General features: G+C 45.0%; 3 protein-coding genes across 5 annotated transcripts in view; 2 read left to right on the top strand and 1 right to left on the bottom strand.

The window, feature by feature from the left end:
- rassf6 (Ras association domain family member 6) overlaps positions 1-25,571 on the bottom strand; it is a 60,126-nt gene that overhangs the window by 32,825 nt on the left and 1,730 nt on the right. The window lies entirely within an intron of this gene.
- LOC137496567 (uncharacterized) lies at positions 10,125-14,001 on the top strand. Its single transcript, XM_073914264.1, has 6 exons — positions 10,125-12,012; positions 12,099-12,569; positions 12,959-13,128; positions 13,215-13,469; positions 13,550-13,795; positions 13,875-14,001. The coding sequence occupies exons 1-6, from the start codon at positions 11,346-11,348 to the stop codon at positions 13,971-13,973; spliced, it is 1,908 nt and encodes a 635-aa protein (XP_073770365.1). The 5' UTR covers positions 10,125-11,345; the 3' UTR covers positions 13,974-14,001.
- The window catches only part of musk (muscle, skeletal, receptor tyrosine kinase), a 96,229-nt gene continuing 94,701 nt past the window's right edge, over positions 24,044-25,571 (top strand). For 2 of the 3 annotated variants that reach the window (NM_001004503.2, NM_199908.2), the window contains exon 1: positions 24,044-24,249. In NM_001004503.2, coding sequence (NP_001004503.1) covers positions 24,177-24,249 — 73 coding nt within the window. In that variant the 5' untranslated portion in view covers positions 24,044-24,176. The remainder of the gene's footprint in view (positions 24,250-25,571) is intronic. The other variant, XR_012385814.1, reaches the window with a different exon arrangement.

Here is a 25,571-nt window from a genome sequence, read left to right as displayed (position 1 = left end):
ACATATTGTAAATTATCTATTGGCTATGCATAAGGCACAGTTATAAATAATTAACAAACTATTAACTTTTATTTAACAAGTCATTTATAACTCATTAACTAACAGTTTATTAATGACCTATTAATTAGTAATAACGGATAGTTATTATAATGTTATAGCATATTCCAATCAAAATTGGTTTGTGTGTGCTATGGCAAGCTTAGTGTGTGTGTTATGAGATTTCTTTGTTACTCGTAACGTTTCAGGCTAGCACCATCTTTTGGTCAAAAACAATACTTTAACTGATAATAGATTTATATTCAATAAGGCTATTGTAACAATCAGATCATGGCAAAAACAATTAAACCATCTATGCTATAATCAGCCTAAATCACTGTTGTTTGTTTTGATTTTCTTAGAAAATGAATTGTTTCACCTACTTGACCGTTAATTAGATTTTTGCCAAATACAGCATAGATCATCAGGCAAAACATTATGAATTTAATTTTGATAGAAAAAAAATAGTTTTCATTTTGCCATACAGGCTAAAATCATCATCATAAGCATTATCTTCGTTTTCTTCCTTTTCTTTTCATCTTCTTTTTCTTCTTCATAAAACACTGGTATATAGTTGCAAAATGTGCACATATACTGTAAGAAGGCCATTTTAAACAATAACCATAGCAATTACGTATAGAGCATCTAACTCCTTGTATCTGGCGCCACCAACTGTTCAAACATTTTATTTGTGGGTGCTTGAAACTATCATAGTATAACCACTGGAAGCATGATTTGTTAATTTTTTTCCATTACATTTCCACTATTTAAAAAAAAAATACAAATGAAAATCTACTTCTTAAACGCTCTCTTCAATTTTCTGCTAAATTGGCTCAAACCATTTTCAAACTGTAACGGACATAAGTTAAAAATATTTGGAAAAACCCAACCACTGACCAAATATGTGCAAACAAATATAACAAACAATTAAATGTATTTTAGCATTTGATTTATTATTGCAGTTAATATTTTTGCAGTGTTTTAGCATATTGAGAGATTGTTTTGTGTCATCAAAGTATGAGTCCATATGCTGAATTTTAAACCAGAACATCATCCAATTAAGCTCTTTTAATTCAGTATAAAATGTTCTAATAATATCCAGTTTTACCACACTGTAAAAAAATTCAGGGTTTCGCACAATTCCTTCAATGTTGTCCCAAGACAAACTGATGAAGTTAACTTTTGTCCCTAAAATACTCAAGAATTGTGATGATTAAGTTAATTTTAATAGGTAGCTTAATAAGCAGCAAAATATATTTTTTAATTGTGGCAATTTGGAATGTTATCATTACAACTTACATTTTATGAATGCATTAATGTATTGCTATAAAAAGTATGCTGCATTCCATTTAGAAGAGCACAATGTCTCAATAAGAAAAAAGAATAAATAAATAAATAAATAAAAAAAATACCCACTGTAGTGACAGCTTCAAAGACAGCTTATATGGCATAGGGATGATCACCTCTAAACAGAACACAGTGTGCGACACCAGTCAACTTGTCTGATCAAAGGACCATGGTGGTCTGTAGTGTCCATCAGTTGTACCCTTGGAAATGCTTAATTCTAAAGGGGTCTTAAGTTAAAGTTAAAGTTTCTGTGTGGAGTTTGTATAGGTTTCCACTGGGTGCTCCTTTTTTCTCCATAGTCCAAACAAATGCGGTATAGGTGAATTGGGTTAACTAAATTGTCCATAGTGTATGTGTATAAATGAGGATGTATGAGTGTTTCCCAGTGATGGGTTGCAGCTGGAAGAGCATCCGCTGCGTAGAACATGTGCTGGATAAGTGGTGGTTCATTCCGCTGTGACCATTGATTAATAAAGAGGCTAAGCCGAAAAGAAAATAAATGAATGAATGATTGTTTTTACTCTTAAATGCCTTTTGGGAAGTGATTTTTTCAATTTAGCATACATTTGAACCATACCCTTAAAATACTCAGTGGAACTTGTGGTTCTAAGTTTTATAATGAAATTTAAAAACAAAATGCTGACTCAGTCCTCATTTGGTCATGATTTCCCATCAAAATTAAGATACTTTTGAATACTAATTGATACTTATTCCACTTTTCTCCTACTGTAACTCGACTCAAGTCTGCCAGAAAGTTGTTCAAGATATTCATTCAAGTTGAACTGTCAAACTGTTCTTAATTAACATTAATAAATACAGACAAGAAGTGTGCCTAAACTCTCAAAAGCCATGCCAAACAATAGATTTCATGAGAAAGTAATGAAAAGACTATGAGAACAATAAAAAGTGTAATAAAATGCAATGGTGAGATTAAATTCTGAAGGAAGCTGTGTATTTAGTTGACTAGCTTTTACATTTTTTTTTTTTCTTTTATAAGCAACATGTTTTTTTCCTCCCAAATAAAACACATATGCTCAGTGATGCATGTACTTGTACGCTCTTACATCACAATGTACATTTCAGGGCAAATTTAGCCGTCCGATGAAATCTTATATTAATAAAAGTGCTGTTTAACAGAGAGATATTTTTTCAACACATTTTTAAGCATAATAATTTTAAGAACTAACTTCTGTTTGCTTATTTGTCTTTGCCATGATAGTACAGAACACCACTCAGCAAGACATTATTCAGCCTAAAGTGCAATTTAAAGGCATAATTAGTTTAATTACGTTATCTAAGCAAGTTTGTTAGACAAGCTGTCTACTTGTGTTTTGAATTTGTACATTTAAAATTGTTCTTATGATTTTTTTCACTAACTACTTTTAAATGCTGTATAATTTAGCTTGTGTAAATGTTACAGCAGGTTTGTGAGGAGAACTAAATGTTCGATCTGCATTTTGATTTCTACTATTGAACTCTAAAATAATTGACACTGTTGTTGTTGCATATTCAAATTATTTACCGAGCAATTTAGCTAAGTATTTATTGAATGGTTGAATTATTTTATTGTTATTTAGCATTTGGACTGCTTTACAATAAATAAACAGTGAATGCACACAAAAAATGAACAATAAATTACAAGTTACTGTATTGTATGGAAAACATTAAATGTGCGAAGACTACTGTAAAGCTTCTGCATTTTTTACAGTCAGGATATACAATACTGTAAATACATATAAAGCAAGATAAATGGTACTGTAAATATTAAAACAGTATTTTAGCTGTGAGTTTGATTCACTGTGAATCCTAGTAAATCACTGGCAAACTGCTGCCAGTAAGTTACTGGAAATTCTAACGGAAATTCTAAATAATAATAATAATAATAATAATAATAATAATAATAATAATAATAATAATAATAATAACAATAATACGTGTAATATTATAAAATATAATAATTTATAATAGTAATAATAATATAATAATAATAATCACATTAAGCTTAGAAAATAAGTAAACAAATACATATATTAATATAATACTTTTAATTCAGCCAAACTAAAAGAAGTAATACTTTGTCCAAAAAAAACAAAAAACAAACCTTAAGTGAAAATGTCCTTGTTATCTCTGTCTGTTATCACTTTTGAATAACTCAAACTATTTTTATTGTTTCAGGAAGGCTAATAATTTTGCATTCAACTAAATAAAAACGGTCAAAACAAGAATACCTTTGAGATGTGATAATTGGCAGTTTTTTTTTTTTTTTTACTATTCTGCATTGTGTTTGGTCAGAATGAAATTTAATTAACCGTAAAAGGCAAAAGTGCAGCGGATGTGGCATAAACAGTCACTTTGGGAAATGTCACTCTACTGCTTAAAATAAATGAGTGCATACAGACCAAAGCAACAGGTGGGTGCTTCCATACAAAGACCACTTGAATGCAAAGTCTGTGCCTGTCATGCTATTGCAATGAATGGGGGGAGGGGTGGCTGGAGTGTGCTTCTGAGTGCAGTCCAACATACACACAGAATCACTCCTGTCACGCTTTCAGCATTAGATCAAAAATTCCAGGATGATTCATCAGTTTAAGAGGATTCACAGATAACAAAAGGCATTGAGTGAAATATAAAAATATTACAAAAATGTGCCCAACTTGTGCCTTCTTCTTAAGAATAGTTATTCATATGTTCATACATGATATATTAAGTTGCTATAAAGTTTACCATGGAAGCTTGTCTCTTCCACAGTATAAACCCCACAATTTAGACTTTTTTCTTCTTCAAATTTGTGAGTTTATATTTCAGTAATAAACTTTAATTGAGAATAATGATTTTGCAGTTGTCACCCTTTTCCTCGAAATTTTGACTATGTATCAGTTTCACGAGTTTACACTCACAGATATTTTACTGCATAGAATATGCATATTTGGTGTGCTGTCCGGGGAGAGGGCTCGGGGCTCAGAAAGACACCCTAACTTGTGTTATTCCCCTTATCAGGATTCTACATTGTAAAAGAGCTATACAAATAAAGGTGAATTAAACAGAATTGAATTGACAGGAAAATGCAGATCATCCTAATAGGTAACATGTAGCATTATATTTTGAAATATTATTTAAGCCTGTTAACGTTAAATTAAATATGTCACAATACACTGGAATTGTGATTGCGTATATGCAAGATAGAGTGATAATGTGCACTTACTTCCAATTGCTGGTTACTACAAAAAGTTATATATATAGCTACACCCCTAACATATGTCTTTTTTCAATGTAATTTTTTTACAGGATGCTTTACAATAATATATTTCAGCATGTACATTATTATTCCATACCAAAGCAAAATTTGGAACTAGTCTAATACAAACTGAAGATCAGTCCAAAAATGTGTACACCCAAATTCTTATGTTGGGGGAAAATGTTAAATAAAACTTCATTAAACAGAAAAAAATATACAGAAACTAAAAAAAAAAAAAAAAAAAAAAAAAAAAACCAACAACAACAACAACAGCAACTAATACTTAGCCTGAAAATTAACCTGCCCCGGTTCAGGCTAGTTTCCCAGCATAAGTTGCCAGAGTAGCTGAGTTTGAACTATCGTAAGCTTGATTTATTAAACCGAATACGCTACTAATAAACCTGATTTACCAAAATAAGCCTGGATTTTTCTCTAAGCTTAGTTTAGTTAAGGATTTGCAAGAAATAAAATCAGAATTGTGACAACCCTTAACTCAGATTTTATCTAGATTAATAAAAATGGCTCATTTGAATTCTGCTGAATGCATTCAGAATGTGTGTGCTACCCAAATAATAAGTCTTTGAGAAGGGGGGTCATCGTTTCTAAAATGCATCACAAACTGCTTGAAAAACTGTTCCACTATCATAATTGGTGATGAAAATAAATAATGCTGAATAAGATGTACTTGTGTTTACCAACTGTTTATTCAGTTAAACATGCATTTTGAACTGTAGGCCTACATAAGCTCTAAACAGCAATTTTTGATCACCTAAAGTCATAACTGAACTAAACAGAAATGGAATTAAGATGTGGAGTATGCATATATTAGTGTCATTCTTGAAGTTAACACCGCGATCAGTAAACACCGTCATGAAAGACTTTTCGCCATATTTTCCAACAAGATCCACACACAAGGCTGTCAGTAAAGGACCCCCCACACACACTTACACACATATACACACGCACACACACACACACACACACACACACACACACACACACACACACACATCGCAAAACGCTGACGTTTTGCTTTATACAAATCATCCACCCATTTAGTTTTATATGATATATGTATTCGCATCCGACCCATGCCCGAAAATAATTTAATTCTTCGTTTTAGGCATGATGATAGGTAACCATGAATAACAGCAGATTCAGTGAGCTGTAATCTGCGCATCTCTGATAATAAAATAATGTTTAACCTTAAAAGTTTTAAATGAATATTTATTTATACAAACAAAAGTTTGTCTTCATTTTCAAATGAAGACATTTTCCTTATTTTCAAATATAGAAAGTAAAAATAAGACATTTTAGCTTTTACAGATACAGGAAGAAGATAAAAAAGTGCTACTTCAGCCTAAACGGAAGCTATGTTATGTTTACCATTTCTTTGCACTGTGCAAAAACAGAACAGTATCTACTGTTCCTGGATTCGGGCAATTCCGCCTTGCCACCAAAACGCAGTCAGCTGCACTGAATGAGCATTCGCTCGCACCCCTTGTTGTAGGAATGAACAAGATTTTCCAGGCACTGCAGTTATGAAAATTAATGATCTTGTTTCCCCCAGAATGATAGCAGATTTCTGATGACTCCTCTAACTAAAACTTTGAACAGAAGGCAACTCTTGCACTTCATCCATTATTTTGGGCATCTCATCTTCCCATTCAGCAAAGTCCACTCTCTGCTTTTTCGTTGGTCCACTGCCTTGTCCTGCTACATTCACCTGCAACTCACCCACAATTAATCATATCGTATTTTGAATACTTGATCCGCCAGATATAACAGCCATCCGCGCATCACTAGCATGAGAAAGTAAAAAAAATTCATTTTGAAAACGAAATGCATTGATTTTATTTTTTTGCTGTTTGAAACAACTAACACTCATTTGGGGGATGGTGGGTCTCTAGCGGGGGGGGTCTTTGGAACGACCGCTGGCAAACGCTATGGATAAGCTCACCGGGGGCGTTGGTTAGACCCAGGGGAGAGCCCACCAAGCCATGCCCGGATAGAGACCACTCTCTCCGGCATGACCCGCGCCTGGAGGGGGGGGGGTAGCGCGTCCCTGGGTTTCGCTGACCTGCCGTCAAGTTTTCGATAACAGACACATATGAAGGACTTAGTGCAATTTCCGATTTCGCGGTTGATCGAACCAGGCCCCAAAGTCATTCAAAGAAGCCCCAGGAGATGCGTTCGAACCCGGGGGAGCTAGGTGCGCGCAACTGCCCTGGTTCATCCAAAGACCCAGGCCCCAGAGGCATTCAAAGAAGCCCCAGTAGATGCGTTCGAACCCGGGGGAGCTAGGTGCGCGTAACTGCCCTGGTTCAGCCAAAGACCCAGGCCTCAAAGGCAATCAAAGAAGCCCCAGGAAATGCGTTCGAACCCGGGGGAGCTAGGTGCGCGTAACTGCCCTGGTTCAGCCAAAGACCCAGGCCCCAAAGGCAATCAAAGAAGCCCCAGGAGATGCGTTCGAACCCGGGGGAGCTAGGTGTGCGTAACTGCCCTGGTTCAGCCAAAGACCCAGGCCTCAAAGGCAATCAAAGAAGCCCCAGGAGATGCGTTCGAACCCGGGGGAGCTAGGTGCGCCCTACTGCCCTGGTTCAGCCAAAGACCCAGGCCTCAAAGGCAATCAAAGAAGCCCCAGTAGATGCGTTCAAACCCGGGGGAGCTAGGTGCGCGTAACTGCCCTGGTTCAGCCAAAGACCCAGGCCTCAAAGGCAATCAAAGAAACCCCAGGCGATGCGTTCGAACCCGGGGGAGCTAGGTGCGCGTTACTGCCCTGGTTCAGCCAAAGACCCAGGCCTCAAAGGCAATCAAAGAAGCCCCAGGAGATGCGTTCGAACCCGGGGGAGCTAGGTGCGCCCTACTGCCCTGGTTCAGCCAAAGACCCAGGCCTCAAAGGCAATCAAAGAAGCCCCAGTAGATGCGTTCGAACCCGGGGGAGCTAGGTGCGCGTAACTGCCCTGGTTCAGCCAAAGACCCAGGCCTCAAAGGCAATCAAAGAAACCCCAGGAGATGCGTTCGAACCCGGGGGAGCTAGGTGCGCGTTACTGCCCTGGTTCAGCCAAAGACCCAGGCCTCAAAGGCAATCAAAGAAGCCCCAGGAGATGCGTTCGAACCCGGGGGAGCTAGGTGCGCGTAACTGCCCTGGTTCAGCCAAAGACCCAGGCCTCAAAGGCAATCAAAGAAGCCCCAGGAGATGCGTTCGAACCCGGGGGAGCTAGGTGCGCGTAACTGCCCTGGTTCAGCCAAAGACCCAGGCCTCAAAGGCAATCAAAGAAGCCCCAGGAGATGCGTTCGAACCCGGGAGAGTGCGCCCTACTGCCCTGGTTCAGCCAAAGACCCAGGCCTCAAAGGCAATCAAAGAAGCCCCAGGAGATGCGTTCGAACCCGGGGGAGCTAGGTGCGCCCTACTGCCCTGGTTCAGCCAAAGACCCAGGCCTCAAAGGCAATCAAAGAAGCCCCAGTAGATGCGTTCGAACCCGGGGGAGCTAGGTGCGCGTAACTGCCCTGGTTCAGCCAAAGACCCAGGCCTCAAAGGCAATCAAAGAAACCCCAGGAGATGCGTTCGAACCCGGGGGAGCTAGGTGCGCGTTACTGCCCTGGTTCAGCCAAAGACCCAGGCCTCAAAGGCAATCAAAGAAGCCCCAGGAGATGCGTTCGAACCCGGGGGAGCTAGGGGTCCATTGCTGAGCTGCCAACCCGCCTCCCAGCGCTCATATCCCCGCAGGCCAGCGCGCGCAAAGGCCTATTTGGGTCACCAACGGTAAGCGAGGGGGTCAGAGAGCCAGGAGGGGGGGGTCTTTGGCGATCAGTGGTTCCCCGGGATAAGTGAGGGTGTATTGGGCAAAGAGCGCGGGACATGGAGCCCTGGAGGCCAATGGTGCACCAGCGGTACCAATTTACGCATCAGCTGAAACATTAGTGCGCTCACCGGGGGCGTCGGTTAGACCCAGGGGAAAGCCCACCAAGCCATGCCCGGATAGAGACCACTCTTTCCGGCATGACCCGCGCCTGGAGGGGGGGGTAGCGCGTCCCTGGGTTTCGCTGACCTGCCGTCAAGTTTTCGATAACAGACACATATGAAGGACTTAGTGCAATTTCCGATTTCGCGGTTGATCGAACCAGGCCCCAAAGGCAATCAAAGAAGCCCCAGGAGATGCGTTCGAACCCGGGGGAGCTAGGGGTCCATTGCTGAGCTGCTAACCCGCCTCCCAGCGCTCATATTCCCGCAGCAAACATAAGACCCCACCGCTGACGGAGGCTAAAACGACGTGCGGCTGGTGCCCCATACACGAGCCCAGGGCCGGTGGTGACCCATTCACAAACCCAAAGACCGATTGGGCCACCAGCGGTACGTCTTGGCCAGTTGGGTCACCAGCAGCACGTCTGTCTGATCCATGCGGTTTGGAGGAGTTAGTGTCCCCGGGCTTAATAGTGGGGTGCCCGGGCACGGCTGGTGATTAGGTGCAAATCTAGGGGGTCCTTTGGAACCAGCGCTTGCCGCCGGAGAGTGTGTGTACCTCGGGCAGAGCGCGCAGGGCACAGGCCCCCCCCACCGCTGGATCTCAGAGGCCCCAGGCCAGGGAGAGGGGCTGGGCTCGCTCCCCAAGAAGGGTGTGTGTGCCTCGGGCAGAGCGCGCAGGGCACAGGCCCCCCCACCGCTGGATCTCAGAGGCCCCAGGCCAGGGAGAGGGGCTGGGCTCGCTCCCCAAGAAGGGTGTGTGTACCTCGGGCAGAGCGCGCAGGGCACAGGCCCCCCCCACCGCTGGATCTCAGAGGCCCCAGGCCAGGGAGAGGGGCTGGGCTCGCTCCCAAAGAAGGGTGTGTGTGCCTCGGGCAGAGCGCGCAGGGCACAGGCCCCCCCCACCGCTGGATCTCAGAGGCCCCAGGCCAGGGAGAGGGGCTGGGCTCGCTCCCCAAGAAGGGTGTGTGTGCCTCGGGCAGAGCGCGCAGGGCACAGGCCCCCCCCACCGCTGGATCTCAGAGGCCCCAGGCCAGGGAGAGGGGCTGGGCTCGCTCCCCAAGAAGGGTGTGTGTGCCTCGGGCAGAGCGCGCAGGGCACAGGCCCCCCCACCGCTGGATCTCAGAGGCCCCAGGCCAGGGAGAGGGGCTGGGCTCGCTCCCCAAGAAGGGTGTGTGTACCTCGGGCAGAGCGCGCAGGGCACAGGCCCCCCCACCGCTGGATCTCAGAGGCCCCATCAATGGTTCACCAGCGGCTCCATCAATGGTTCACCAGCGGCACATCTTTACGCATCTAGCGCCAAAGGTCCAACAGGAATACGTTATGCCTGGCGCTCACCGGGGCGTTGGTTAGACCCAGGCCCGAGCCCACCAAACCATGCCCGACGGGAGACCACCCTTCCCGGCCTGCTTGTCGGGACGTCCCGCGCCTGGAGGTTTTTGCCGGACACCCACAATCTCTGACCTGCCATCAGGTTTTCGGGGAAGGCGAAGAAATATGGACTTAGTCTCTGACAGTCCAGTCGCCAGACCCCACGGTGACTGATCGATAGGAGCTAGTGTGGCGCCCCAGGGGCTAGGCCCCCACCCAGGCCCCCCAAAGCACCAATGGGGTCGGCCTCTATGGGTGTGGCAGATCCTCCCCGTCCTGGGCGCTCTATCAGGGAGGCGTGGGGGTGTCCCTCCGCACACAGCGCCCCCCCCTTCCCGCCCCGATCTGTGGGTAAAGGACCCAGATGGCCCGTCTGGCTAAATGACCCAGAGCTTGTCTGCTGCTCAGCCTGCCCGCCAGCCCGCCCCCCTGGACTCCGTTTCCCCCGCGCCGATACTCGGCCCGTGCCCCCGCCCCACGCCCCTCGCCCTGCGAGGGCTGGGGGATGTTCGGTGGGTTCGGTCGAGTCACCCGGCGTGGTGAATCGAGGCCCCAGGGGCAGCGTAGGGAACGACCTGGTGTGGGCTTCGATTCTACCCCCGCCCGAGTGTGTGCGTCTGCATCCCGTCCGTCCGCCCGCAACGCCGCCCACCCCCTGGGTTTATCCTTGCTGGCTCCCGGCTGACCCCCACCCCGCCTACCCTGCTCCCGGGGGGAGTGAGGGTGGTTGGTTGGGAGGGGAAGCTAGTGGACTCCGGCGAGGTGAAACGTGCCAGGGTCAGTGGTGTCGGGGTTACGGGCTGTCTGGACCCCCCTTTCGATGGTTGGTGCGTATCCCATGTTGGTTGTAGCAGGTCACAAAAGCTCCCGCGGCTGGCGCGTGTGGAGCTGTCCCCCCCCCCAATGGGGCTCAAACAATCCCCGTTTTGGGGTGGAAAAAGTGAACGTGAATGGCTGTGGAAAAGCTCCCGCTGGCCAGAACAGCAAAATGAAGGGGGGATAGGGAGTGAGGTGGGACACCCCTTCCCCAACTCGAGTCGTGACAAGAGACAGAGGTGTCGAACCGCTGACCGGGGCAACGATGAAGGGGCGGTGGGGTGCATTGTTTAACGGGACACCCCCTCTGGTTCCTTTGAAAAGGGGGGAAGGGAGTGAGGTGTACACCCCTCTCCCCCCTACTTGAGAAGTCGTAACACAAGAAGGCTTGAACCGAATGGATCTCCGTAGGGCATCGGCTTACACCTCCTGGTGCGGGGGGGTGTCCTTCCCCTTTAAGAAATACGGGTCCACCAACGTCATGACGCGGAAGTGGACGCCGCCTCCGGCCGCTTATTAACCGCCGCACGTGGCGTGCGGGCCCCTTTCCCCCTCTGCATTGGCTCTAGCACGGTCATGGCTGAATGTGCCCTATGCTTCAACGTCTACAGCCGGCTTGCGCCTCACCTGACGGCCGTTCACAAGGTGGCCAACTCGGACGAGAAGCGGCTGCTTCTCGCGCTGGCCGCCGGCCGCGTGGACACGCGAAAGCGACCGTGCCCGGTCCCGGGATGTCGCCGGACGCCAGCCCGCCTAGACAGGCACTTGAGGCAGCACGCGGAGCTCTCGACCTCGGGAAGGAAAGAGGCTATGGGTAGGGCGAAACGCCGGAAAGTAGCTCGGGAGTTGCAGTGGCTGCGGTCCACCCAGCCTGCAATCCCTGTCGTGTCCCAGCTAGCATCGTCCTCCGAGGGGGAGCGGGACTCGGAGGACCCAGAGGCCGGCCGCCCGTGCGCCGACCGCGGCTGCAGGCGCGCCACCGAGCGCATACAGGCTCAGCTCACGGACCTGGGGAAACAGGTTACCAAGATGCGGTCCACCCTGCTCCAAATCACACGCCTCTACCGGGAGCTAAGGAAGGGAGAAGGGGGGAGAAGGAGGAGGAAGAGGGCCAGGAGAACCAGGTCGCCTCCTGCACCACCGCCTCCCGGGCGAGGGGCGGCCGGATGTCCGACGCCCCCCGAGCCTCCGGAGGCTTTGGAGCCCACTGTCTACCCGTTCCCGGACCACGTCCCCGCGCTGAGTTGAGTATATTTCAGGCACGTCACTGTCGCTCTGCTGGGTGTGTGGCTTCGGGGAAGTTGACTCTTGGTTGTGCTCGTTCCACAGACCTTCTCTTGGGGGAGTTCGAAGGGTACCAACTGGGCAGCGAGCCCACCCCCCGCCTGCGGAACAACGTCACTTCGAAGCTGGGGAGAATCAAAGCCTTCCTTGGTTACATGGCCAGGGGCACCGCGGAGCCAGGGGACTTCCTCTTCCTCAACCAACCAGCCCGAATCCGAGCGTGGGCCGCCCGGCTAGGTCAGACGTGCATGGCCGAGCCCACCAGGCAGCACTACCTGAAGAACGTGGCTCAGTTCCTAGACTACCTCTCGGAGACGCCGCCGGCCGCCTGTCAGCTCTCCAGCACGGCTCTGGTTCTGATTCGAAGGGAGGTCAGAGCCCTCATCCGCGGCATACGCCGGCGTGTCGTCGTGCACGAGGTAAGGACCAAGCAGGCGAAGGAAAGCCGACTGATCCCCAAGGCCAGCCTGGTGCGCTGTCACCGGACCGCTGGGAGGAAAATTCCCGCCCTGCTAGGTAAGCAAGCCCTTCCGCCGTTCCAGCGATTCCCCCTGTTCGTTCTTCCGGGGCACCAACAGCCCTTGGTTCATCCAGCCACGTCTGTCTGCCCCTCTCCCCCGCGAATGGGACTCATTCGGGGGGGAAGGGGGGCAGACCGACGTGGCTGGATGAACCAACAGCTGCTGGTGGCCCGGAGAGGAATTGTGCGTTTCTTCTTCAGGGGCACCAGCAGAACTGCTGGTGCCCCTGAAGAAGAAACGCACAATTCCTCTCCGGGCCACCAGCAGCTGTTGTTTGAGCTGCTGGCGCCCCAGAGAACAAGTCACCAGCAGCCAAGAGCTGTTGGTGACCCAGAAAGGAAATAGAACCGTCGGTGGTCTAATCTGTCTAATGTCCTTCACCAGATAGCCTCGAATCCAACCCAAGCACTAGGCAACAGTGGCGCTTCTATGGCTTTCTGACTGGCTACCTAACCTCCATCTCTGGGCACCGCTGTGGAGTCTTCCAGAATCTCACAATCCAGGAGGTTGAAGAGGCCTCCAGAAGCCCCGACGAGTCTGCTTATGTCATTAACGTGAGTATGGCGCAAGTAAGGTGGGGGTCACCAGTAGCATGCTCTCTCACTCACTCACTCACTCACTGCTTGTTCTCTGATGGCAGATTACCACTCACAAAACAAACAGAGCCTTTGGGGCGGCTCAGCTGTCCCTAAACAGGGAGGAATACAGCTGGTTCCGCAGGTTTTTGGCGCTACGGGCTGGTCTCCCCGGAGGGAGCCAGGCTACCTATTTCTTTTTCACTTCCAGAGCCAGTCCTTGTCGGACCCTGAACAAGTACTTTCAGTCTGCTTGGCTCAGTATGGGCCTTCCAGGCAAACCCACCTTTACTGACGTACGCACTGCGATCGCGACTCATGTGAGTAGGCATTGTGACGCCCCTGTAACTACCAGCGGCGGCTTCTATCCTAATCAAGCTTCTGTCTCTCTCCGACGCAGGCAAAGAATGCACACTCTTCAGAGGATCGCCGCAAGGTGGCGCAATTCATGTGCCATGACACTTCAACCTCAGATAAGTTCTACGCACTTCACCTCGGACCTCTCCAAGCACGCGAGCGCCGCAGACTCTTTGAAAGGGCCCTGGTGGAGGAGGAGGAGGAGGAGGAGGAGGATGGGGAGGCAGCGGGCACTGAAAGCCCCCCGCGGAAAGGGCGCAAGAGGACAGAGACTTCCGTCTCTCCCCTGGTAAAAATCACATTCTCTTTGGCGTGGACAGCAGAACGTGTGGCATTGGCTAACTGCCCTTTATGTGTCTCTTTTCCAGGAGGGAACCAGCAGGAGGACGCTGCCATGGCGCCCTGCCAGGGGGAAAAGCCAGGGCGCTCGCCCGCTCGAACAAACAGAAGACTCTGAATCGTCCTGAATAAATATTGTACAACTTAACGGTCAAATGGTGTTCAGTGTCTTCATTATTCCTTTTATTTATTATCTGTGTGGTAAAAGTAAATTCAGTGGGGACAAAAATGAGCCCTGTCTTCTTAGTTCAACGCTGTATGCCTGCTGCGTCCAGGTCCTGCCTTGGCTACGTTCCGATTGGGACAGATTAGCCCTAACTTGTGTGTTAAAAGTGTCACGTGGGATGCCCTCGTCCAGGTTCTGCCTTGGCTACGTTCCAATTGGGACAAACTATCCCTGCCTTGAGTGTTAAAAGTGACTCGCGGGACGCCCCCGTCCAGGTTCAGCCTTGGTTGATAGCTCATAGGGAGAATGAATCCCTTTTGCAGCACAAGGGGGTGATGGGCTGGACAAATCTGTCCAGGTCTGCAAATGCTTTGAACGCCCAGAAGGCCTTGAGTCCAATTCTGTATATTAGCAAGCTTCTCCCGGGACAGCTCGGTCCTTAGAGATGCATGAATAGGTCAGGACAGGGCAGCTGTGGAGTGGAGGTTAACTTTATGGAGTAATTCAATTCCATAACACTCTCCCCAGTCCTTACTCCTTACTTAAAGGGGTGGTCCATAATGTAATTTTAAGGCTTGGTTGTGTTTATAAGATGCAAAGCAATGTGTGCTTATGTTTCACTTGAAGGAAATCGCGTAACTTTTTCATATATCTCACTTTGATTATACACAGCTACTCAGCTAACATGAAAACGACATATTTCCTAGTTCCTCTAAAAGTCCCGCCCTTAAGTGACTCTGATTGTTCATCGTCATAATGTGCTGCTATTGGCGGATCGGCTCCACGTCACGCCCGTAAAAGCCCGCTCTCTAAAATGAAATTTGACAAGTGTCTGTAACTAACGAGTGAAAATGGGGTGTGGCTCCTTTAACAGCATCTGTGTGTGCGTCTATGTGTGTGTGAATGTGTGAACTTTCTATAACAAGCCCAAGTGCGCGGGACTTTCTTTTTCTCTGATGCTTGGATTAAGTTATTTTCTGTAATATATCGTGACAGAAGAATAAAGCACGAGATGTGAGATGCTAACTGTTGAGCCTTGATTTATTATTCTGCTGCGACCACGAGTCAGGTAAGCTAATCTGTATTTTTTTTTAACTCTATGCGTTATGACGTCTTTCACGAGTATCGGGAATATGCAGGTGTAAGTAATATGAATCATCCACATATCTTTTGTGACTTCATTATCTGAGATGTGGAACGCATGAAAAAGCTGCCTGAAGACAATCAGTGCAGTCCCGTGCGCACACACACATAAGACACCGTGCTGGTGGAGTGTGTGTGTGTTTACAGGAGTTTGGCTGATAAATGTGAGTTTGTAGCTAAATCGTTTGCCCAAAGCAGCATTTCGCATTGTTTACATCATTGCTACAGCATACTGTTAACGCTAGACACTGTACATGTCATGATCGATTTTAACAAATAAAAACACTTACTTGTAGATCACAACTTCTGCTTTGAGGAGATTTTAGCCGAATCCAGCAATGAACTGGGAGAGATTCTGGAGCTGTTTTGTCAAATCATGCTTGCTGATTATTTTATAATTCTCTGGAAGATAATTAATATTGAACTAAAGGCACTTCTGTCTTTGTGTTGTGTCTTTTGGAAGCCCAAATACAGAAACAGACGAAGCTCTGTGGAAACAGCCGTATTTAGACGCATTTTTAGCTTCATCTCTGCTATAAAGTTGCAGCACCTCTGGCCACGGCCCTTACCGGCATGCGCAGTGTGGGATGCGCAGTAAACGAACTTGTGATGTCACAGGGGGCGGAAGTATTTTTTTGTAGTCCCCAAAATTCGTTCATTGTAGGCTTTGCTAAGCTAACTCTGTAAATACCAAGGTCTCCCTTTGCATTGAACTTAGAACTTTTTACATTCCGAGATGTTGTTTATGTTCACACAGCTACATTACACATCAACTAAAGTTTAAAATATGAGATCGTAGTGGACCACCCCTTTAATACCCCAGTTTGTCGTTGGTGCATGAATAAAATGTTCATGGGTTAAAGGTGAAAGTCTTCATATCTTGCGTAGTATAGACCCAGCTCCCAACCCAACTTTGAGAATAGATTAACGGCGATATATTTATTCATATATATATATGAATGCAAAATACAACTTGTTTTAAAGGGGAAAAAAGCACTGAAAAAAATGACAAAAGTTCTTGACAACAAATGTTTTTATGTTACTTTAACTTATTTTAGCGAATTTTTTTGGTATAAAACTCTGCGTGCGTATGCTGATAGGTCACCTAATCTGCTACTGCGTCCCTCCTCCACCCCAGCTCCACTTGTGTTTAGATTTGCTACAAGGTTAACATATTGTTTGCAGCAGCAGCGTGTTATATTCTCAGATGGCATGTCTGTGTACTGGCAATGGCAGGTTTGGGTACTTGCTCTGCTATAATAATTAAAGCAGCAGCAGCCGTGTAGCAGATATATTGACCTTATTAGACGCGTACAAGCGGGTGCAGTCATTTGAACTTCCTTGGCTCATGAATTATATTGGATGTTATATCCACGTATGGGGATTTCGTTTCAAAAAGCCAACCGTCTGAAAGAGTATATAACAGGCCAATGAAATGCCAAATGAGTTGGCAGCGTAAGCTTGAGCACGTGAGGCTTATTGCAATCAACTCCGCATATAAGCACAGGGAAAGCAAGGAGATGCTATCCTTTTTGCTTCAGAGACTATTACAGCCTTCTGAGAGAGTCGATGAGGGTTCCTCCTGCTGTGATCCAGCGATTTGAGTGAACCAGAGCAGTCTCCCGGTCCATAGTGTGTACACGCAACGGCAGACGGTCGAGCTGGGATTCTCCCTTGCCTGGCGTTCTTTGGGTCCGGTCCTCCAGAGAGGTGCGTATAAAGTTGCAAACTTCACAAAAAGAGGAACACAGTCGTGCAGCTCGTCCTTTTCAGGATGGCGCTCCGACCGTGTGTTTCTAAATGCGGTGGTTTCCTGTTTCCGGATGATGGGCACGAGCACTGCGTTGCATGTCTGGGGGTCCAGCATGTTAATGCGGTGCTCGCAGGCAGATCATGTTGTCATTGCGATGCCATGACTGTTGCGCAGTTAAGATCGTGGCTAGCCTTTGCAAAAAGGGTGAACCGCCTCAGCTGTCCCCTGCACTGCAGTGGGCACTCGGGCAGATCTGAGGGTTCCAATGGGAGATTAACCGTTGCCTCCAGGCCCGCGGACCTCCCGCTCCTCCAAGCGCTCCATCCAAGCTTCGAGTGGAGGAAGCGATCCGTCTAACCAGATGGTAGTCCTTACGTTCGATGACACCGGGGACCAGACGTCCACTGCTGAATCGGTGGGTGAGCTTTCATTGTCCTACGAGAATCCAGGCCCGCTCGCCCCCCTCGGGCAGGTGAGCGCTGTCAAAACGGATCCTGAAACGGACATTTTAGCTATGCTTTCCCTGGCTGCTTCGGCCGTGGGGTTGGAGATGGTTTATCCCCCAGCTCCATGGCCGGACCGCCTAAATGGGTGCTTCGTAGAGGACCGGAGGGCTAAGCCTTCAAAGCATCTTGTCCCCTTCTTCCCGGAAGTGCACAGTAGGCTCACGCAGTCTTGGAGGGCACCTTTCTCTCCCTGTGCTACGTGTTCCTCCGCCCTCACCACTCTTGACAGTGGAGCGGCCAGGCTGCTTCTGCCTTGCACGCTATGGCCACCTACCAGAGCTATAATGCGCAGGCGATGGCCCGGATGCACAAGGGTGGGTCCAACCCAAGTTTGCTTCGCGAGCTCCGCACCGCAACCAACTATGCTCTTCGGACCACCGGTCCAGGAGCGCCTCCTCTGGCTAAACCTGGCTGATATATGCGAAGTTGACAAAGTCTGCTTTCTTATGACTCCCCCATATCCCAGGCTGGCCTGTTTGGCGACACCGTCGGTGAATTCACCCAGGAATTCAAGGCAGTGAGAGAGCAGTCAGATGCGATGGATAATATCATCTATCGGTGTGACCGAAAGCCCACTCCGCCCGCCGAGCCATCCATATCTGCTGCTCCTCGCCGAAGGCGCCTGTCTATGAGAGCTGCCCCGCCCCCACACGCGCCTCCGGCGAAGCAGGCGTGTCGAGCACCTTGAAAGCAGGCAGCCCCCCCTGCCCAATGTGCTGTTAAGTCCGGTAATGGACCTCAAAGCGTACCTGAGACAAGTCGTCCAGAAAAGAGGAAATTTACTCTTTCCCTGCTGGAGGGGCAGGCCCCATTTCTAAATGCACTTTTTTTACTGCCATGAAAACATCAATGAAAGTGCACTTTTACACTTCCCCGAATGTGACAGCCCGTACTTCATCATGCCCAAAAAGAGTGGTGGGTCACAGCCAAACCTAGATCTGCTTGTTTTGAACCGCTGTCTGCACAAGCTACCGTTCAGAATTCTCACGCAAAAGCACATCCTCCGGTGCGTTCGACCTCGGGATTGGTTTGCAGCAATAGACCTGAAGGACGCTTATTTCCATGTCTCCATTCTTCCTCGCCACCGTCAGTTTCTGCGGTTTGCGTTCGAAGGTCGAGCTTGGCAATAAAAAAAAAAAGCAATTAAAGCTGCAAGCAGCGATGATAGGGACCTCGCACCCGGGCTCACCGCCGCCCGTTGGCCTCAGGATGACAGAAATCAGTGAACAATAATATCTTAAGCTGATATATATAAAAAACTTGAGAAAATCACAGATTTATGCCAAACTTCCTTCTGTCAGTAGGTGGCGCTAGGACTGTGACTCAATATTGCAATGTAGATTTGTTCAGGAGATAAATTTAATCAACCATGTGAAGTTTCAGGCTGATTGAACATTGTGTGGTTAAGTTATAAGGACTTCCTGTTTCATGGCGAAGCGTTGAGGTTTGTCATGCCACCACATACACGCCCCTCTGCGAAAACTCTAGATCTTCACATTATATCATCGCTTGAGCTTTCAGATACACAACCAACCAAATTTGGTGCTGATATGAAAACATTTGTGGGATGAGTTTATTACTTTGTAAATCATGACATTTTCTGTAGCCAGCAGGTGGCGCTGTAACTGTATCTGGATATCGGCATGTAAACTTGTTCTGGTCTGGACTTATATTAAACGTGAATTTTGAGGCAGATCGGATAATGCATGCCTGAGTTATAATGACTTCCGGTTTTGTGGCGAATCGTTAAAGTTTGCGAGGCCGCCACGGACACGCCCATCGACAAAACCTCTAAAGCTTCGCAATTTAACAGCGCCAAGGCCTTTAGATGACAAAACCCAATTTTGGTGTCGATAGCATAAAATCCCTAGGAGGAGTTTGTTAAGATACAAAGCCTGGAAATGGCAAAAATGCCACTTATTTGCCGCAGGAAGTTAAAAATATCCGACTTCCTGTTGGGTTTGAGTTATGGCTCCAAGAGACTTTTTCGTATGTTTTGGCATGTTTAAGGTGTGTGCCAATTTTCGTGCATGTGCATGATTCGTAGATCAGGGGCTCGTCCGTTTAATTTTTATAGGTGGCGCTGTCGAGTCATTTTGCCATGCCCACTTCATTATTGTTATGAGGATGTGTTCAAGAGATGACGTTTATCAACCATGTGAAGTTTCAGGCAGAGCTGACATTGTGTGCTTGAGTTATAAGGACTTCCCGTTCCATGGCGAAGCTTTGAGGTTTGTCATGCCGCCACGGACACGCCCCTCTGCGAAAACTCTAGATCTTCACAATATATCATCGCTAGGGCTTTCAGATAAAACAACCCAAATTTGGTGCTGATACGAAAAAATTTGTGGGAGGAGTTTGTTATGATGTAAAACATGTCATTTCCTGTGGCCAGCAGGTGGCGCTATAACTGTATCTGGATATCGGCATGTAAACGTTTTCAGGTCAGGGCTTTTATCAAACGTGTGAATTTTGAGGCAGATCGGATAATGCATGCCTGAGTTATAACGACTTCCTGTTTTGTGGCGAATCGTCAAAGTTTGCGAGGCCGCCACGGACACGCCCATCGACGAAAACTCTAAAGCTTCGCAATTTAACATCGCCAAAGCCTTTAGATGACAAAACCCAATTTTGGTATCGATCGGATAAAATCCCTAGGAGAAGTTCGTTAAAATACAACGCCTGGAAATGGCAAAAATGCCACTTTTTCGTCGCAGGAAGTCAAAAATATCCAACTTCCTGTTGGGTTTGAGATATGGCTCCAAGAGACTTTTTTGTATGTTTTGGCATGTTTGAGGTGTGGGCCAATTTTCGTGCATGTGCGTGATTCGTGGATCGGGGGCTTGTCCGTTTAATTTTTCTAGGTGGCGCTGTCGAGTCATTTTGCCACGCCCACTTCCGAAGACCATAAAAAACGTAAATTTTCGCCACTTCTGAGGTGTGTGCAAAGTTGCGTGAGTTTTCGGGCATGTTTAGCCCCTCAAAATCGCGATTCATTGGAGAGAAGAATAATAATAATAATTAAAGCTGCAAGCAGCGATGATAGGGACCTCGCACCCGGGCTCACCGCCGCCCGGTGGCCTCAGGATGACAGAGAACAGTGAACAATAACAATTTAAGCCGATATATATAAAAAACCTGAGAAATCCTCAGATTTATGCCAAACTTCCTCCTGTCAGCAGGTGGCGCTATGACTGTGACAGTATTGTCATGTAGATGTCTTCAGGAGAAGACTTTTATCAACCATGTGAAGTTTCAGGCAGATCGGACATTGTGTGGTTGAGTTATAAGGACTTCCTTTTTCATGGCGAAGCGTTGAGGTTTGTCATGCCACCACATACACGCCCCTCTGCAAAAACTCTAGATCTTCACAATATATCATCGCTTGAGCTTTCAGATACACAACCAACCAAATTTGGTGCTGATATGAAAACATTTGTGGGATGAGTTTATTACTTTGTAAATCATGACATTTTCAGTGGTCAGCAGGTGGCGCTATAACTGTATCTGGATATCGGCATGTAAACTTGTTCTGGTCTGGACTCTTATTAAACATTTGAATTTTGAGGCAGATCGGATATTGCATGCCTGAGTTATAATGACTTCCGGTTTTGTGGCGAATCGTTAAAGTTCGTGAGGCCGCCACGGACACGCCCATCGACAAAACCTCTAAAGCTTCGCAATTTAACATCGCCAAGGCCTTTAGATGACAAAACCCAATTTTGGTGTCGATAGCATAAAATCCCTTGGAGGAGTTCGTTAAGATACAACGCCTGGAAATGGCAAAAATGCCACTTATTTGCCGCAGGAAGTTAAAAATATCCGACTTCCTGTTGGGTTTGAGTTATGGCTCCAAGAGACTTTTTCGTATGTTTTGGCATGTTTAAGGTGTGTGCCAATTTTTGTGCATGTGCGTGATTCGTAGATCAGGGGCTCGTCCGTTTAATTTTTATAGGTGGCGCTGTCGAGTCATTTTGCCACGCCCACTTCATTATTGTTATGAGGATGTGTTCAGGAGAGGACTTTTATCCACCATGTGAAGTTTCAGGCAGATCGGACATTGTGTGCTTGAGTTATAAGGACTTCCTGTTCCATGGCGAAGCGTTGAGGTTTGTCTTGCCGCCACGGACACGCCCCTCTCCGAAAACTCTAGATCTTCACAATATATCATCGCTAGGGCTTTCAGATAACACAACCCAAATTTGGTGCTGATACAAAAAAAATTGTGGGAGGAGTTTGTTACGATGTAAAACATGTCATTTCCTGTGGCCAGCAGGTGGCGCTATAACTGTATCTGGATATCGGCATGTAAATGTGTTCAGGTCAGGACTCTTATCAAACGTGTGAATTTTGAGGCAGATCTGATAATGCATGCCTGAGTTATAACGACTTCCTGTTTTGTGGCGAATCGTCAAAGTTTGCGAGGCCGCCACAGACACGCCCATCGACGAAAACTCTAAAGCTTCGCAATTTAACATCGCCAAGGCCTTTAGATGACAAAACCCAATTTTGGTGTCGATCGGATAAAATCCCTAGGAGGAGTTCGTTAAAATACAACGCCTGGAAATGGCAAAAACGCCACTTTTTCGTCGCAGGAAGTCAAAAATATCCAACTTCCTGTTGGGTTTGAGATATGGCTCCAAGAGACTTTTTTGTATGGTTTGGCATGTTTGAGGTGTGTGCCAATTTTCGTGCATGTGCGTTATTCGTGGATCGGGGGCTTGTCCGTTTAAATTTTCTAGGTGGCGCTGTCGAGTCATTTTGCCACGCCCACTTCCGAAGACCATAAAAAACGTAAATTTTCGCCACTTCTGAGGCGTGTGCAAAGTTGCGTGAGTTTTCGGGCTTGTTTAGCCCCTCAAAATCGCGATTCATTGGAGAGAAGAATAATAATAATAATAAACGGAGCAATTCCAATAGGGCCTTGCACCGTTCGGTGCTCGGTCCCTAATAAACGGAGCAATTCCAATAGGGCCTTGCACCGTTCGGTGCTCGGTCCCTAATGAATCTAACTCCATAGATGGTGCCCCCGTTCGGAGTTGAGGCCTTACGCAACCTGCGTACAGAGTGAGTCACGACTCACGGAGGCATGAACAAAATCTTGCTGAATGAAACTGAAGTTGCTGAAAAAATAAAAATGAAATACTACAAAAATTACAGGGGAGTAGCAACTACAGGGGAGAAGCCAGTCTGTAGAGTTTCTAGCTAAACATTTTGCAGTGTTTGCATGTCCAACAGTACAGAATTCATTAAAACAGAAATAAAATACCAACCATCACAATTTCATAAAAAATAAAAAAAAAAACACCTAAATTGTTTTGCATTTCATGATTTTTTTCAGTTGAATAAAAATCTATTTTCCATTCATATATTAGCAAATATTTTCCTAATATTTTAAATTATAAATAAAATGTCTATTTTCCATTCACATAGGCTCTTAGCAAAATATTTTGCAGTGTTTGTATGTCCTTTACTGCACAGAATCCATTAACATATAAGTTAAATAACAATAATTACAAGTTTAATTAAAAAAAATTAAATAGTTAAATAGTTTTGCAATTTGTAATTGTTGTTGTTGTTGTTGTTGTTGAATAAAAGACTGCTTTCCATTCATATATTTTTATCATTGAAGATGTGTTATAAAAATAGTTTGTAAAAATCTTGTCTCGTTCTAGTGAACCCAATCTCATGTCAAGTCTTGTCTCATGGATTAAGCGCCTCGTCACACCCCTATTAGAAAGTATATAAATTTGAAAATTGAATTGGGCACAACAAACAAGTTGCAGTTCTGAGACAAAACTCAGACAGCTGAAATGTACTTTAGGATTTCTGGCTTAGACTGTGACTTAAATTATAAACATCAATAGTTTATCATTCATAAACTAAAACTGAAGCTTTTTATGTTTTTTTCCCCCTTTTGCTATACTGAACATACAGTAATATTGTGAGTTTGAAACCAAGTTACGTACCAAACTGTTACACTTCTGATAGATTCAGACTCAAGAAGAACATTTAAGTATATTAACCGCACTTATCATATTTTATCCACACGTTTCTAAGAACTATGATATCAACATGATAATTTCTTTGTTTAAAACCCTGTTGTAAATGACTTGATATACAACAGGTAAAGCAGATAACAGGTAAAAAGAAAGAGAAAAAAATGTCTTAAATATTCTCTGTTGTCAAAATGTTAAGAGCAAAATATTTTTTGTAATTCAAATTAACTTTGTTGTGAGCAAAAACTTAAACAAATGCCTGATTTATCAAATCTTACAAAAATATGAAGAAAAATGTATATGGCTTTTATTTATTTATTTATTTTTTAACTAAAGGGTGAAATAAACATCTCAATTCCAGAAAATTCTAATTTTCAGCCTTACAGGGTTAACACAGACTGTGGTTTTATTTCTATGTTTTTTCAAGCCAAATCATAAGCTCTGAATTCAGCAGCTGCACATAAAATCTACAAACTTCAAAAGTACAACATGTTCCCTTGTATAAAAAATGGTATTATTGGTATTTTCAAGGCACTTTCTGTATCTCATCCCCCTCATATTCCTGTAAGTGTATCCAGCAGCTGGTCCTGTCTATCTCAGCTGACCGCACGAACACTGCGAAGGCCTTTCTACACATGCACACACACATCCACACACACAGACATACACACTGTACCATCTGCTGGACTTCATTTCAGAGTTCTGATACGAGGCTGACCAATGGATTTTAAAGCTGATTTGAAGCAGAAGGCTTTAAGGTGAACATGAAGGTCCCGAAAAACACTCCTCTGGTAGTTTTTCTGGCATTTTTCAGCCTGACTGAAGGGCTCCAGAGAGGTGAGTCACAGCTTTTGAAACATGAACAGCTAACTTGTGTTGTGCAAGCAATAACCACATGGTGAACTCGGGCTGCTTGTTTATTGTTTAGAAATTATGACTTAGGATTTGCTGATTTGCACATTTCATAGTGTGGACGCATTGAATATGTGGGTTCATTATTTTTACTACTACAAGTACTATTATTACTATTATTATTATTATTATTACTATTTGTTTATTATTGCATTTTTATTGTGATTTATTTTATGAAAAAAATTGTTTTATGATTTAAAAATATAATGTAATAGTTTATTTCATTATTTTAATAAATTTATTGAATTTAATAAAAAAAATTCAAATGATTTGTAAAATTCTCAGCAATTTGTATTTGTTTTAATCAAATGAAAGCAAATTGGAAATATATATATATATATATATATATATATATATATATATATATATATATATATATATATATATATATATATTCAACTTTTTTTACATATGGTCAAAAACTTTTGCGTTGTTAAATTATTATCTAAAACAGTAGTTTGTATTTTGTTTTGTTTATGCATATTCATATATAATATAAGACATGAATATTAAATAAAATATTAACATAAAATATTTACATCATACACATATTCTTTCCAAGTTTACTTTAGCTGGCTGCCATAAAATTGTGTCTTAATGTGATTTAGTTTGTCTGGAATTTAAATAATATTGCTAATAAACTAAATACAAATTATATAAATAAAATTGTATGTGAGGAGTTCAGATGTAAAAACGTTGGAAATGTTTACCTTAAATGAGCATTTTTTTATCAGCCTCCTATGTTTATGTTCAGTTATTTCACTTGAAAGGCAATGAAAAGAACTTATTCATCACTATAAAAGTAAAATTACTGAGCCTACACACAAGAGTCAGAGCAAAATGCTAATTATAGAAATAATATCAAATGGCTTTTAGAAGTTTTTGCATCTAAACTCTTCATGTGTTTAACAACACACAATGACTAAACTGAAAAGCAAACTAAATATTTCAAGAAAATAAAAACACAACAAAAACGTATAAAAACAACATAGACTCATTCTGAAAATGAAGCCCAATACATTTCTGGAGATTGCGAATTAGTTTAATTTAGTCTTTAAAACGGATGCGCTGTTTCTTTCCGCGCTTAACCAGCTGACTGCTTACCTTTGTGTGAACAACTTTTCTGCTGTTACCAGTTTGTACAGTGGCTCACTGCATACGTTGGCAGAATTGTGACGCAGAGTTGACTGTGACAACGAAGTTTGACTCTGGTTTAGAATGGTTCCAGAAAGCAGGTAAGACAAAAC

The sequence above is a fragment of the Danio rerio genome, chromosome 10 (genome assembly GCF_049306965.1).
Source record: "Danio rerio strain Tuebingen ecotype United States chromosome 10, GRCz12tu, whole genome shotgun sequence".
In the NCBI taxonomy this organism is placed as follows: domain Eukaryota; kingdom Metazoa; phylum Chordata; class Actinopteri; order Cypriniformes; family Danionidae; genus Danio; species Danio rerio.
Note: the sequence above shows the minus strand (reverse complement) of the source record. Positions and strands in the feature narration are given on the sequence as shown.

Bases quoted from the DNA above. Each gene is read 5' to 3' on its own strand.
- LOC137496567 (XM_073914264.1), top strand. From the start codon at position 11,346: ATGGCTGAATGTGCCCTATGCTTCAACGTCTACAGCCGGCTTGCGCCT. The intron at 12,013-12,098 runs GTTGAGTATATT...CTCGTTCCACAG, and splicing joins GGACCACGTCCCCGCGCTGA to ACCTTCTCTTGGGGGAGTTC. The intron at 13,470-13,549 runs GTGAGTAGGCAT...TCTCCGACGCAG, and splicing joins GCACTGCGATCGCGACTCAT to GCAAAGAATGCACACTCTTC.